The 14,123-nt window shown below is 59.5% G+C and overlaps 4 protein-coding genes across 5 annotated transcripts in view; 2 read left to right on the plus strand and 2 right to left on the minus strand.

Moving 5' to 3' along the window:
• The first annotated feature begins 111 nt into the window (after window positions 1–111).
• Window positions 112–2,691, plus strand: SDRG_07715. Of its 2 annotated transcripts, XM_008613567.1 has the most exons (12): window positions 112–413; window positions 466–557; window positions 607–618; window positions 664–797; window positions 847–1,027; window positions 1,078–1,242; window positions 1,289–1,548; window positions 1,595–1,813; window positions 1,860–2,088; window positions 2,132–2,328; window positions 2,381–2,536; window positions 2,583–2,691. In XM_008613567.1, exons 1-12 carry the CDS (start codon window positions 235–237, stop codon window positions 2,619–2,621), a joined length of 1,863 nt encoding a protein of 620 aa, XP_008611789.1. In that variant the 5' UTR covers window positions 112–234; the 3' UTR covers window positions 2,622–2,691. The 2 variants fall into 2 exon arrangements, with proteins under 2 accessions (XP_008611789.1, XP_008611788.1); XM_008613566.1 differs by having other exon boundaries at window positions 607–797.
• A 1,139-nt stretch (window positions 2,692–3,830) lies between these two features.
• Window positions 3,831–6,043, minus strand: SDRG_07716 (hypothetical protein). The gene has a single exon (XM_008613568.1). It carries the CDS (start codon window positions 6,002–6,004, stop codon window positions 3,854–3,856), a length of 2,151 nt encoding a protein of 716 aa, XP_008611790.1. The 5' UTR covers window positions 6,005–6,043; the 3' UTR covers window positions 3,831–3,853.
• A 357-nt stretch (window positions 6,044–6,400) lies between these two features.
• Window positions 6,401–8,752, minus strand: SDRG_07717 (hypothetical protein). Its single transcript, XM_008613569.1, has one exon. It carries the CDS (start codon window positions 8,708–8,710, stop codon window positions 6,455–6,457), a length of 2,256 nt encoding a protein of 751 aa, XP_008611791.1. The 5' UTR covers window positions 8,711–8,752; the 3' UTR covers window positions 6,401–6,454.
• Window positions 8,753–10,847: 2,095 nt separating this feature from the next.
• SDRG_07718 (hypothetical protein) overlaps window positions 10,848–14,123 on the plus strand; it is a 4,030-nt gene continuing 754 nt past the window's right edge. Inside the window, exon 1 of the mRNA XM_008613570.1 lies at window positions 10,848–14,112. Coding sequence (XP_008611792.1) covers window positions 10,879–14,112 — 3,234 coding nt within the window. The 5' untranslated portion in view covers window positions 10,848–10,878. The remainder of the gene's footprint in view (window positions 14,113–14,123) is intronic.

Raw genomic sequence — 14,123 nt, forward strand, 5'->3', positions numbered from 1 at the left:
GCATATTTTAATCATTTTGTCATCGCGGACATAGTTTCGGCCCTTTTCCCACGCTTCGAACTTCGATGGGTGGCCGAGCTTGGTGGGGTTGACAGAGAAGCTTCGAACTTCGGGGTATCACCGTGTGGCGCCACCTGGCTTTGCGGAGGCGATGGGATTGGCCCGTCGGGACTGTATCTCTGGCGGCGCGAACCGGCGGCAGACACGCATCTCGACATTGGCCCGTCGAGCATCATGATAGCGTTCGCATGGTTCATCATCCTGGGCATGGTGATCGTGCTCCTTACGGCGCTCGTCGTCTTCCTCATGCTCTTCCGCCGTCGGGACGACGGCAGTGACATGCAGCCCGACATCGACGTCGTGCCATTCGATACCGAAGCGTCCGACATCTACCGTGAGAACCTCGCCGACAGGTGCGCTGGCGATGCCCGGATTTCGCCTTGTCGCCGCTCACGTTCGATGTAGCTTTAGCGACCACAACCTCTGGGACTGCAGCGTCTGCTCGTTCCACAACCACCCGGCCAAGCGCCGCTGCGACCTCTGCCAGACGCCACGCGGTACGTCCACCCGTCGTCGTCCGAGTCTTGGAGCTCATAACGTGCGCAGGGGTTGACCAGGGTACGTTCAAGCTCCTTCAGCAGCTTCACCAGCGCGATCTGAAAGACCATGACCGCAAATCCAAAGTCGAGAAGACGCTAATGCACGTCCCTGCCTTCCCGCTGAGCAAGCTCCAGATCGCAGCGAGCCGGCGCAAGCAGTGGAAGCGCATGCCGGGCGCCGACGGCCTCCATCGCTGGGTACACCATCTCGATCTGCCCCGTTCGTGGGCTTGAACCTACGTTGCAGGTCCGCGAGACGCGCAAAGGACGCTCCAACTCGTGCAGCAACCGCGACCCGGTCGACATCATTCTCGGCGACTTTCCAAGCGATCGCAGCGGCGACGACCGAGAGAGCTCGACGTCCGTCCACTCGATCGGCTACATCCGCGTTCGCGACTCGACGGGCAAGCTTGTCCTCAACGAATCCGGTCTCTCTTCCTTGCATCCCTTCGATCGACAGCTCATGATGCAAGGGTAGATACGGTCGCAACGGACTTTCACTACAAGATCAACATGGCGGGCACCGACGTCGTCATGAACCTCGAAGAGCTCACGATGCTGCCGTTTGCCCAAAAAATCAAATGGTTCTCGACGGAGATTCACCGCCTCTGGTTCCCGTGGGAGTCGGGCCATGTCGACATTGGTATGGCCTTTCTGCCTCTGTTGCAGGAGATCATATGATGTGCCAGTGGTCCGTCGTGAGAGCGTCCTCGCCGACTCGTTTGACCACATCATGCTGCTCAAACCGCACCAGATGCGGCAGCGCTGGCGCGTCTCGTTCGTGGGCGAGCCCGCGCTCGACGCTGGTGGCGTCCTCCGCGAGTGGCTCACGCTTCTCTGCGCCGAGCTCTTTCACCCATCGCTGGGCCTCTTTGTCGCGACTGTCGGCGATGACACGAGCTACTGGGTCCACGCGGGCTCGGGCTTTAGCCAGCCCAACCACCTCGACGTACGCCATCTAGTGTCTAGTTTTGTGTCGACTCATCATGCCCTAGTACTTTTCATTTGCGGGGCGTATCCTTGGGAAAGCGCTCCTCGAAGAACAGCTCATTCAAGTGCATTTGGCGCTGCCGCTGCTCAAGCACATGCTCGGCGTGCCTATTTCGTTCACGGACCTCCAGTTCCTCGACGACGAGCTCTACCGCAGTCTGCTGTGGCTCAAGCGCGCCACGGACGCTGACGCGATCGCCGCACTATGCCTCGACTTTACCGTGGTATGTCGTTGTTGCGCTAAGATCGTAGTCGTGACGATTCGTGTAGACGCGCAAAGTGCCAAACGGCGTGCAAGTCGTGCCATTGGCGCCCAATGGCGACACGATTGATGTGACGCCCGTCAACAAGGCGGCGTACATCGACCTTCTCTTCCAGTACCACATGCTCGACAGCGTCTCGATCCAGCTGCTTACACTGCTCGCATCGCTCTACTCGGTCGTGCCCGAAGGTCTCCTCAAGCTCTTTGACTACCAAGAACTGGAGCTACTTCTCTGCGGTTTGGCGCCGAGACTTGTGAATGATTGAAACATTGATACTAGGTGTGCCGTCGATCGATACGGAAGATTGGCAGCGGCACTCGGAGGTCAAGTACGTGACGCCGCTCGTGCCGACGGAAATCGAGCTCCGGAATTGCCGGTGGTTTTGGGCCATTGTCAACAACATGGCGCCGCAAGAGCAAGCGCGACTGCTGCAGTTTGTGACTGGCAGCTCCCGCGTGCCTGCGCAGGGGTTCAAGGTCGCGTCTTTCTATGATCACCGAGAGCGTGACACGCAACTGGACGGCGTAGGCGCTCATCAGCAGTGACGGCCGCGTCCAGCCGTTCAACCTCGCGTTCTGCGGCCCCGAGATTGGGAACCCGTTCCCGCGAGCCCACACGTGCTTTAACCGTCTCGATTTGCCCGTCTATCAAACGAAGGACGAGATGACCAAATACCTCACGCTGGTACGTACTACACTGTGCATGGCCGACGCTGAACTGGTGTCGACAGATTGTCAACATGGACATCACTGGCTTTTCGATCGAGTGATAAAAGTGTGTCTGTTCGATCGCCTATTTAACTATCAACACACCTGGTTCCAGCTAAATTTGCTACGGTGCTCGACTGTCCTTGGCCGCTTCGGAGGAGCTTTCGGAGGTTGTCCTCGATCCGGGCCTCGACAACCTCGGCACCTCTTTCTGTCAGCCGAGCAGGAGACCAAACAAAATGAATTATCCAACGTTTGCAGGTGACGCGTCGACAGTGTAGGGCGCTCGTTCGCGAGTCCCGCGTCGGTCTTCGGAGGAGCACGTAAAAAAAGCCTGATTTCAAATTATGTTTCCGATTTTGTCCTGGATTTCATGGCACATTGTCCAATGCAGTACTCACACTATACAAATGACATAATATAGTGATCACTAAATTTCGCATATAGTGTCCAGTTTGAAAATCACGCTGCGACGACCAAATGTACCGTAAATTTGCGCTTTTTTCAGTGCCACCACCAGTTCGTATGCGGAAACAGCTGGGTTTATGCGGATTGTTACGCGCCATGCAGAAATTGCAATATCTCATTTGCCCATCAATGAGGTGCAATGAAATCTACGCAAGGACTCTAGCGATTTGTTACATAGCAACGTAAGATTTACGGTAAATTAAAGCAAGACCGTACTTATACAGGATCAAATTCTTCAGTACGTTCAGTTTTACTTTGTTTTCAAAGTTGACATCACAAATGACTTTGATGATCGTATGTGACCACGTCCGTTGACTCGGGATGTCGGCCAGCAACTCGAATTGAGTTTTGAGTTGCTGGCTCTTGATGAACGTCCACCGTTGCTATTCCAAGACGGTGTGAGCGGACGCTGGTGTTATGAGAAGTCATTTGCATTTTCATTCCCTATTTTTTCCTTCGTATTCTCGAAATATTTCTTCCAAATCCCTGCATTTATACAGATCACGGACAGTGTCCCGACGACAAGCATAGCAGGTCCAAACATTTCGTGCATCTGCGCACTATTTCAGCTCTCTGGTTGCGATGGATCACGTTCATACTTCTTGGTACATTGGCGCATCGCGTTCACTGGAATTTCGCAGCCGGACCTCGATCGTACGTTGAAACTTGTGGTAGATCACTGGTCTGTCAACGACGAGGCAGAAGTATCCGCACCACATTTGTGGGGCTTTGGCATCGCCCCTTGCCCACAGTAGAAACCGCGTTCGCGAATCCCAGGAGTCGGTTGGGCAGGGTTGGTTTAACAGGCACATTGTACAATTTTCATTCAAAAGTCGATAGTGCACTTGCCATCGACGGAAACGGTGCGGGAAATATACTGTCGACCGAGGTGCTGGGCGTGCGTGAGCCACACGGGGTGGTGCCACTTGTGGTCACTCAAGATGGCGCTGCTCGCGCTCGCCCACGCGTGACGCTGGAGGCGCGTGGCGACTGGCGACATGTTTTTCGGGTGCAACCAGCGCTGGTAGCCGTAGTAAAAGGTCCGAGAGACGCAGTTGCTAAGCTGCGGTGACAATGCGACAATGTCCTCGAGTGTTCTGCCCGTGTATCTGTGCAGCTCGTGGTCGACACCAACATCCTCGCCTGCAAACCCTTTGAATTCGTGCGTCGCCAACGTCACGGTCGGGATCCGGTTGCTTTCGCGGTACATGATGGCGTGCAGAACCTCCTTGATGTCGTCGAGACGGTGATAGCGCTCGCTCGGCCGGTCGACGGGCGGCACTGCGAGCTCCTTGCGCAACATGAAGGCTTCGACCGCGGCCTCGGTGAGCCGTAAAAAGTAGTGCACTGCGTTGCCGATCGTCGCCTTGTGCACGCTGTGCTGCGCGAGAAAGATGGTTTCGATGCGAACGCGCGAGTTGAAGAGCCCGAGCGCCTCGACCCACGCTTTGGACGCGGCCAAGGTGCCCGTCTCACGCGCTTCCCACCAGCCGTTGGTCTCGTTGGCGTCGCCCGCCGTCACGTAGACAAAGACGGCTTTCGAGGTTGTCGCGTTGAGACGCTGCAGCACGGTCTCGGCCATGAAGAGCTCGTGGTCGTCTTGGTGCGCCGTGACGAAAAAATGCGCTTCCGTGACTGTCTGCAGATTGTCGAGGAGCCGTCGCGGTGCGAGCCACGCAAGCGTGCGCGCCGGGTCTGGCGTCGGCGTGTGCAAGACGCACTCGCGCGTCACCGCGTCAAAGACGGTCGCGAAGCAATTGTCCTTGGCCGGGAGGCACAGCGCGTCGCAGGCCGATGCCGTTGGCGCTGAGAGCGTCGCCAGAACCGGGGTCGTGGGGAGGTGCCCCGGCAGCTGCAACAGCTCGTTGCGCGTATACTGGAGCTGGATCGTCTTGTTGGTCGACGACGGCGCTGGGTCAAAGTACGCGCAGGCGCCCGTCGCCTCGTCGTAGTGGAAGAACGTGTGCTGCGTGATCTCGACCCACTCGCCGCAGTCGTAGCGCGACGGCTTCTTCGGGCCCTCTCGCTCGACGTACCCCGTGAGCGCAAACCCCGGCATGTACGCCATGCGGATCATCACGTCTTCTTCGTGCGCAACGTCTTGGTGCACCCAGCCAGCAACGACGTCGGACCGCGCGGGCCGCGGCGCCACCAGCGCACACGACCCCTTCATGAAGTGATACCCAACGCAGGTCGACGTTGCGGCTTCGCACGCCGCGAGGCACGCCTCGGCACTCGTAGCGTTCGGCGCCGCGTGTGTGAACGACGACGGCACTTCTTTCGGGTATCTCATCGTGACGTGGGCACCGGCCATGGGGTGCCGCAAGACGGCGGCGCGGTCGCCATTCGGGTTGGTGTTGGGAAAGGCCGCCGGCACGCACAGCTGCGGCGACGGAAGGTACGTGAAGAAGGCAAAGTCCTGGGATGCAGCAATGCGCGCGCACTCGCCAATCGACTCGACGGCCGCGTACGGCGACGGGATCCCAATGTCGGGCGACAGCATAAACATGGGATCAAAGACGCGCTCGCTGGTGCTCAAGACAGCCGTGTAGAGTGCGCGCGGGAAGAAGACATTCCACTGCGCACCGACCACGTAGTGATACGGCACGCGCGGCAGCGGTGCATCGCCGTCAATGCCAAACTCAATCGCGCGGTGGTCGAGCCGCCCGCGTGGGACCAAATCCTTGAAATCCGGCGGCTGGCGGATGAGCGCAGCGGCGCGTGCACCTGGCAGCGGCACTTGCACGCCCTTGTTGCTCTTGAGGAAGCATATGCCACCGTCGCGCGGCTCCCATACATACAGAACGCAGCCGACGACGGTGACGCAGTCGCGCTTGCACGCCTGCCGCGACGCTTGGTGCATGATTTTGATGTCGTTGCCAATGTAGAACACGTCCTTCTCGGTCGCTGTCCACTTGGCGTCGGTCGCCAAAGCTAGCAGAAGCAATAGCAGCCCGCTTAGCGGATGATGCATCATGGTCCTCAGCACTGGCACTCGACGCCGGCCACACGAGGGTGCCCTTTCTGTCAAAAAAATCTTTTCTGCGCGTTCATTGGTCGAGACGGAACCAAGCCCGCCAATCAAATGCTGAATAGATTCCGAAGCTCCAGCATGAGCCCTGATCCTGGCATTCATCAACTCAGAGCAGCCGCGTTCGTTGTACAGAGTTGACAGCTGCGCTGGCGGCGAGAGACGACGCTGATGTCCTTTGACATCGATGTCCTCGCAGGCCGCTACACCCTTGAGTAGCACGCCAAATGGGCGCCAGTGCACCGACGACGACTCAAGTTCGTCAAGTGGGGCTCTCCGTCGCCTGCTGAGCAGCCCTGTGCGAATGATAACGCGCGTAGAGGCGCACCAGTGAAGACGTCGTGTGGAGTGTAAATATAAGGAACCGATGTTGATTTACTACCACTAGCTAGTTGTTTACTTGGTCAAGCCAAAGATGTTGCCGGTAAAGCCGGGGCGGACATAGTCGGCGGGCGCGCCAATCTCCTTGCCAAGGCCGTCAAAGGCATCGACCTGGATGATCTTTTCGCGGGCAACCTCGACTTCGTCAATGAGGGCCTGCTCGGCCGCCGTCGCGGACCGCTTCTCCTTGCGGAGCGTGGCGAGGACTGCGTCGGCCTTGATGGCCTTGGGCAGCGTCGCGTGGATGAGCGCGACGCGATCCTCCGGGTCGTTCGAGATGAACATGCTCTCGGCAAAGAGGTCACGGATACCGCTGTCGGTCGAGACGAGGTCGGCGACCTTGCGGACCTGCGCGTCCGACGGCGGCGCGTACGACTGGCCAAACGGGAACGTGACCGCGCGCATGGCGCCGCCAATACCGGGCACCGGGAAGTTGTCCTGGATGCCGTACAAGGCCGTCTGCGCTTCGTAGCAGAGCGACGTCATGGCGTAGTCAAACACCGGGTCGATGCCCTGGACGTGCTTGTTCTGCTGGTAAAACCACAGCGTCGAGTAGCCGAGGTACAAGCTCGAGAACGCGTCGGCAAAGCGGCCCGAAATCATCTCGGCAAACTTGAGCTTGCCACCGAGGACGAGCGCCATGTCCGACATGACGGCAAAGTTGGCCGCGAGACGGCTCATCTGCGACTCGTAGTGGCCGAGGAGGTCCGACTTGGAGCGCGAACGCGTGGCCGCGCGCGTGAGCGACGCCGCCGTGTTCGAGACACCGTGGCCGATGAGCGCGTTGACGTGCGTCTTGAAGCCCGCGAGGTCGTTGCCGTCCTGGAGCGTCTTGATGAGCGGGTACAAGTGCGGGTGCGCGCGCGTGAGGCCCTGGCCGTAAATGATGAGCGACCGCGTGAGCGTGTTGGCGCCCTCGACCGTAATCGCCACCGGCATGCTAATGTACGTGTTGGCCAAAAAGTTGCTCGGGCCACGGCAGATACCGGCGCCACCGAGCACGTCCATGGCCTGAATGACCGCGTCGCGGCCACGGGCCGTGATCTGCTGCTTGCAGACGCCCGAGATGACGGCCGGCTGCTCGTGCTGGTTGATCATGCCGTTGACCAAGTGCTGGCCGGCAATGTTGATGAGCGCGTTGCTACCGATCGAGGCAAGGTGCTCCTGGACACCCTCCATCGTCGCGACGGGGACCTTGAACTGCTTGCGGATGCGCGCGTAGCCCGTGGCAGCGACGGCCGAGATCTTGGTACCGGCGACGGCCGACGCCGGGAGCGAGATCGAACGACCTTCGGCGAGGCAGTCCATGAGCATGTTCCAGCCGAAGCCGACACGCGTCTGGCCACCAATGATCTTGGACATGGGGATGAAGACGTCGTCACCCTGGACCGTACCGTTCATGAACGGGACCGAAAGCGTATCGTGGCGGCGGCCCATCTGGAGACCTTCGTGGTTGCGTTCGAGGAGAGCGACCGTGATACCGGCCGAGCCCGTGCCCTTCAAGAGGTTTTCGGGATCCGTAACATCGATCGCGAGACCGACGCACGTAGCAACGGGCGCGAGCGTAATGTAGCGCTTGTTGAACTTGGCGCGGATACCGAGAACGCCATCCTGCTCGCAGACGACGCCCGTATCGCGCATGTTGGCAGCGTCCGAGCCCGACGACGGGCCGGTCAAGCCAAAGCACGGAAGGTGCTTGCCTTCGGCGAGGGCCGGCAAGTACGAGTTCTTCTGCTCGTCCGTACCGTAGCGGAGGAGGAGCTCGGCAGGGCCAAGCGAGTTGGGCACGCACACCGTGACGGCGGCGGGCGCCGAGCGCGACGCAATCTTGGTGATGACCATCGAGTGGCCGTGGGCGGTAAACTGCTTGCCGCCGTATTCCTTGGGAATGATCATGCCGAGGAAGCCCTTCTCCTTGATAAACTTCCATGCCTCGAGCGGAAGATCGCCGTCGCGGAAGATCTGCGTATCGTCGAGCATCTCGCAGAGCTGTTGCACCTCGTTGTCCATGAACGACTGCTCCTCGGGCGTGAGCTTGGCCGAGTACTTGTCGAGGGCCTTGAGGCTCGGGCTGCCCGTGAAGATATCGCGGTCAAAGCCGACGGTGCCCGACTCGAGCGCCGCCTTCTCCGTGTTGGACATGCGGGGCATCATCTTCTTGGCCACCTTGTAGAGCGGGCCATAGACGATCGTGCGCTTCTGCATGGGCGCGGCCGCGGTCAAGGCGCCGGCGTGGCGGCGCAGGGCCATCTTGGACGACGAAGCCAGCATGTTGGAGGTGCGAGGCAAATGCAAATGTGAGAGGTCTTGGACCCTCCGGCCAAAAAGTCCTATTTATATCTTTGGCCGGCCCACGGTTCATGTAGGACTTTCGGCACGCCGTCGAGAAAAACACCGAATTCCAACGATGCAAATCGGACATGTCCGAATGCTAACGGGATCTTCAACGTGACGGTGTTGACTCGACAGGTGATTTCACGCCGCTGGACCGGTGCAGGCTGTTGAGTCAACGTTGAGTTTCGCGGATGGCGGCAACGCTTCGAGCGCTGGTGAAGTCCACTCGAGTGCGGGACGCTGCGAAGGGAGCTGCTCGCCACGAAAGGCAACACAGAGAGCACGGCCGGGGTTCGACCTTGAACTCACAGGGCAGCCGCGACGGCGCTCGGCGCTCGGGGCATGTGTTGGATTTTATTATTACTATTGGGAAAGTGCAACTCGTGTTCGCTCCGACTTCAACTTGGCACGATGGATATGAATCCTTGGACAGCAGTGAACGTCTGCAACTCGGCGAGCTTTTCGCGCTCTCCTAGGACGCGTACCGATGTACGTCAAAAGAGGCATCCGGGGAGCTCCGAAGACACGGTGCTCGGTGCTGCGAGGGTCGAAACGTAGCCGGTCGTAACTTGATGTCACGGGCAAGTTGAAGAAGACGACGAGATCGCGTGGGTGGTCCATGCACCGGGGCACACACGCGTTGGTTTATGCAAACGTGCTTGGGTGCACCGCCACGCCCTCCGTGCTGCGGCCATCATCATCACCGCAACAAGTGGAGTAAGCCATGATGCAGCGCATGGCATCAAATGCTCGCAAGTCTGATTTGGTGCAAGGTGCAGATATGACCAGGGCGCGTCAGAAGGTAAGGGCCAATCAAATACATGATGCCGAGGTACCGAGTGGGCAAGGACGTCCTCCACATCCTTGCATATTGGTGCAGATATGAAGCAAGTGCCCGATGCAGCCCCCGATGTAGCAGTGAGTATCATAGCATGACTACGGCGTAAGCAGCCGAGTGATGTTTGGAAATAGCACCGTCATGCACCATCGCCTTCGTTCTTAGCAATGACATGACAACGTAGTGTCTGAAAGACCTGAAGGATAACTATAAGATTGACGAACGCAAGTGCATAGCATGCGATAAGGGCAAGCTCTTCGGCGCCCCTAGTCGAGATGAACGACAGCTCTCCAAGGCGTAGGCGGCACGTTTTGTTTCGTCGCCGAGGGCGTCCTGCTTCGTTCCTGTCGAACACTACGTACGCCTGGTCGAGCGTCGTGGGCGATCTGCGGCGTAGCCGAACAGGGGCCGTTGGATGAGCTACTGTAGTTGATCGTTCGCGGATGGGCCGTTTCCAGCCGTGGGCGAGGTCGTCCCAGGAAGGCCACGCACACGCAGAGAGCAGGAGGGCAGCGTATAAGGTCGATCCGTTTCAAAGAGAATCATCGCGTCTCGACGATCACTGGCACATCGGACAGGATTAACTATTGTGTTTGATCTTTTGAGGCAATACAAAAGCGAGGTCCTCAACAAGTGCGTAGACTGGAAGGCTCGCTTGACACTCACCCGTCGCCTCTTTGGATGGACGGGGAATTGCGCTGCTTCGAACTCGCATCCGTCGCGCCATCGGCGCCTTGAACAGCATCCTGTCAAGATACTCGTAAAGAGTCCTGTGCCTTGGCTACGCTGTGGTAGCTGCGTGTGTAGGTCGGCGATACCTCGTCCACCTACACGACATGCGTCTTGGTTCCATCAAGCCCGCGACCTCTGCAGCTACCCACAGTGCTTTTCTTCACAAAAACACATATAACTCGCGCGGCAAGATGCAACGAGTCACCCAAGAGAACTGCCTTGGGTGCCGAGCTATCGTAATCGGCTCGCGTGCTCGTCGTTGCTCTCGTCCGACAGGAGCATTGATCGCGGAGCGTTCCTCATGCTACGTAGTACTCGGGCGTACTGACGTCCGCCGGCGCCAATGGCTTGGGTACCTCGTTGCGCGGGCACACGGGGTTCGTACCCACGACCTCAGCATATCCCATGCGAGGAGTGTTGATCACATCGGTGATTGGCATGTTTTTTATCACACTCGATACAAATACCAAGCCATCTTTAATCGTGTGTTTTTATTACGGAACGGGCCACTTCGGTTGCCAGTTGCTTGCTGCCGATGTACCGTACGTTCACGGCCGTGGCCGCCCACCCGACGGAGACCGCCGGTGCTGTCTCCCGCCTCGTCTTTGGCTGGGCCAAGCCGTTGCTGTTCGTCGGCAATCAGCGCAAGCTGTCGCCCGACGACCTGTACCCACTGCCACTTGCGAGCCAAGTCGGTCCGCTCACTTTGCACTTTGCTGACGTGTACGAGCACAAGGACGGTGGTCTTCTCGCCACCTTCTTCTCCATCTACTGGGGTCGCTTCCTTTGCATTGGCCTCTTCCAGAGTCTCTCGGTCCTCGGCGACCTCTACGGCCCAGGCTACGTCCTCGGTGCGCTCCTCCGCGCCGTCGCCGCGCCGGTCATTGATTTGCAAGCGGTGCTCACGCTCATTGGGTCGCTGTACCTCGTGCAACTTGTAAACGCCTTCCTCAAGGCGCACTTGGCGTACATGAACGAGAACCTTGGGCTCCAGTTCTCGTCGTCGCTGCGCGCAATGCTCTTTGAGAAGGTGCTCCGCCTCCGCGCCGTCGCATCGTCGACGTCGGTCGCCAAAGAAAAGATGGCTGCCGACATTGCCAACCTGATTTCTACGGATACAATCAACGTCATGGGCTTTGCGATGAGCATGCACGCCATGTGGATCGTGCCGCTCCAGATTGCCGCCGTGCTCTACCTCCTCTACTCGAACGTGGGCTGGGCCATCTTTGTCGGGCTCGGCGTCGTCGCTATCATCTTGGTCATCAACGCGATCGCGGCCATGCTCATGGGCGCCGAGCAAGCGCGTTGCTTTGAGCTCAAGAACGACCGCATGGCAGTGCTCCAGCAAGTGTTGGCCGCTATCCAAACCATCAAAATGGACGCGCTCGAGGCGGAATACGAAGCCAAAATCAAGGCGCTGCGCGGCCTCGAGCTCGCGTCCATTCACACGCTCATGCGCATCATCCTCGTCCTTCTCTCGTTCATGAACTGCACATTGATTCTCGTGACCTTGGCGGTTGTCGCGACGTTCACGCTCTGGATGCAGCAAGCATTGACCGTCACGATCATCTTTTCGACGCTCGCGCTCTTCAAGCCGCTCCAGGATGCGCTTGTGAACCTCCCGATTGCACTCATGGCCATGGTCCAGTCGCTCACGTCGGTCCAGCGCATCAATGACATTCTGCTCCTCGATGAAGTGAGCGCGGCTAGCGTCTGGGGGCCGTCGCACCCGCTGGCGGCCATGTACGCCAACGAAGGCGTCGTCGTCGCGATCGAGACGGGCTCATTTGCGTGGCATGCGACCTCGGGCCCGACCCTCCGCAACCTCCACCTCCGCCTTCGACGCGGCGAGCTCGTCGTGCTGCATGGCGCAATCGGCCAAGGCAAGTCGTCGCTTCTCGCGGCGCTCCTCGGGGAAATGCAAAAGCTCGGCGGCTCGGTCTTTGTTGGCGGCAGCGTCGCGTACGTCGCCCAGCAGGCATGGATCCAAAACTCCACGATCCGCGAAAACATCCTCTTTGGCAAGCCGTACGACCGCGCGACATACCAAAAGGTCCTCGACGCGTGTGCGCTGACAAAGGACGTCGCTACCCTCGGTGACATGAACGAGATGGGCCCCAAGGGCGTTATCCTCACTGCTAGCCAAAAGGCTCGCATCGCACTGGCGCGTGCGGTCTGCAGCGACGCCGACATTTTTCTCTTGGACGCGCCCTTAGCGGCGCTCGACCCGAGCTTGGCCAGCGAGGTCTTTACCAAGTGCATTCTCGGCCTCTTGGCCAAGAAGACGGTTCTGCTCGTGACACACAACATGGAGATCATCCAGTCGCCCAGTGTGCGTCGCAGCCTCCTCCTGCAAGGCGGGCGGCTTCACGAGACGTCGCGAGACCCGCCCAAGATGCTGCGCCGCGCCGTCTCGAGTGTCGTTGCGAGCAAGCCCCGCACGCTGCACCGGGCGACGTCGTCGGCCATGGACGCCAAGCCCGAGAGTGTCCGACCGCTCCAGCGCATGGCCTCGAGCGTGGCTGAGACCAAGCCGGCGCGCGCGCTCCACCGGGCTGTCTCGGCGGCCGTCGAAGCCAAGTCAGATATGCCCCAGCGTCGACTCCACGACCTCCTCGGCTCCCCGTCGCAGCAGTCGATGCGCAGCCTTCAGTTGCCCGAGATGCTCGAACCGTTGGCGGAGGATGCACCAAGTGTCACCGAGTCGAGTCGGCTGCTTCTCGACGACGAGAACGACGACGACGACGGTGACGGACACGTGTCGACGGCCATTGTTGGCGGCTACGTGCGTGCGATGGGCGGGTGTGTTGCCGTGACCACGATCGTCTTGCTGACAATGAGCCTCCAGCTGCTCAAAATCGGGGGCGACTTTTGGCTCACGCACTGGGCCATGACGCCGGACGAGACCGCGACGTTTGGCTACGCGCCCATGACGCTTTACGCGGCGCTCGCGCTCGGCAGCTGCGTCTTCGTCATCCTCCAAACGTACGCGGTGATTGCATTTGGCTTGCGCGCGTCCCAGCACATGTTTGGCGCGATGCTCTCGGCGCTCTTGGCGGCGCCAATGCGGTTCTTTGCGTCGACGTCGACCGACGCCGTGTGCAGCCGCTGCAGCGACGACGTGGTCGCGTGTGACTTCAGCATCCCGTTCACGCTTGGCCCGATCCTCTTTGAAGTCTCGTCGTTTCTGGCGACATTATTGACGACGCTGTTCATGACGCGCTGGCCGGCGCTGCTCGTGCTGCCCCTTTTGTACCTCGACTACAAGCTCGGCGCGTTCTACCTCGAGCCGCTCCATGAAGTGCACCGTCTCGAGAACGCATCGCGCGCGCCGCTCTTGCAAGCGATCGCCGAAGCCATTGACGGCGCAACGACGCTCCGCGCGTTCAAAGAGACTGCCCGGGTCGAGGCGAGTGCGACGCTCAAGATCGAGGCATTTGGCCAAGCACGCGCCGTCGCCACCGCGCTCAACGCGTGGTTCGCTTTGCGCATGTCGCTAGTCAGCAGCACGATCGTCGCCGCCTTCCTTTGCGGACTGGTGGCGCTCCGGCATCGCCACGAGCTCAGCTTTGGCCTCCTCGGGCTTTTGATCACGTATGTTCTCGCCATGCCGGCCAATCTGAGCTACCTCGCGACGGTGTGGTCGCAGCTCGAAGCTGCGATGCGGTCGCCCGAGCGCCTCCAAGAGTATATGGCGATCGAGTCTGAAGGCGACGCGACAACGACACTTGCCAACTGGCCCACGAATGGTGCCATCACGTTTGACGATGTGAGTTTTCA

The sequence above is a fragment of the Saprolegnia diclina genome (genome assembly GCF_000281045.1).
Source record: "Saprolegnia diclina VS20 unplaced genomic scaffold supercont1.22, whole genome shotgun sequence".
In the NCBI taxonomy this organism is placed as follows: domain Eukaryota; phylum Oomycota; class Saprolegniomycetes; order Saprolegniales; family Saprolegniaceae; genus Saprolegnia; species Saprolegnia diclina.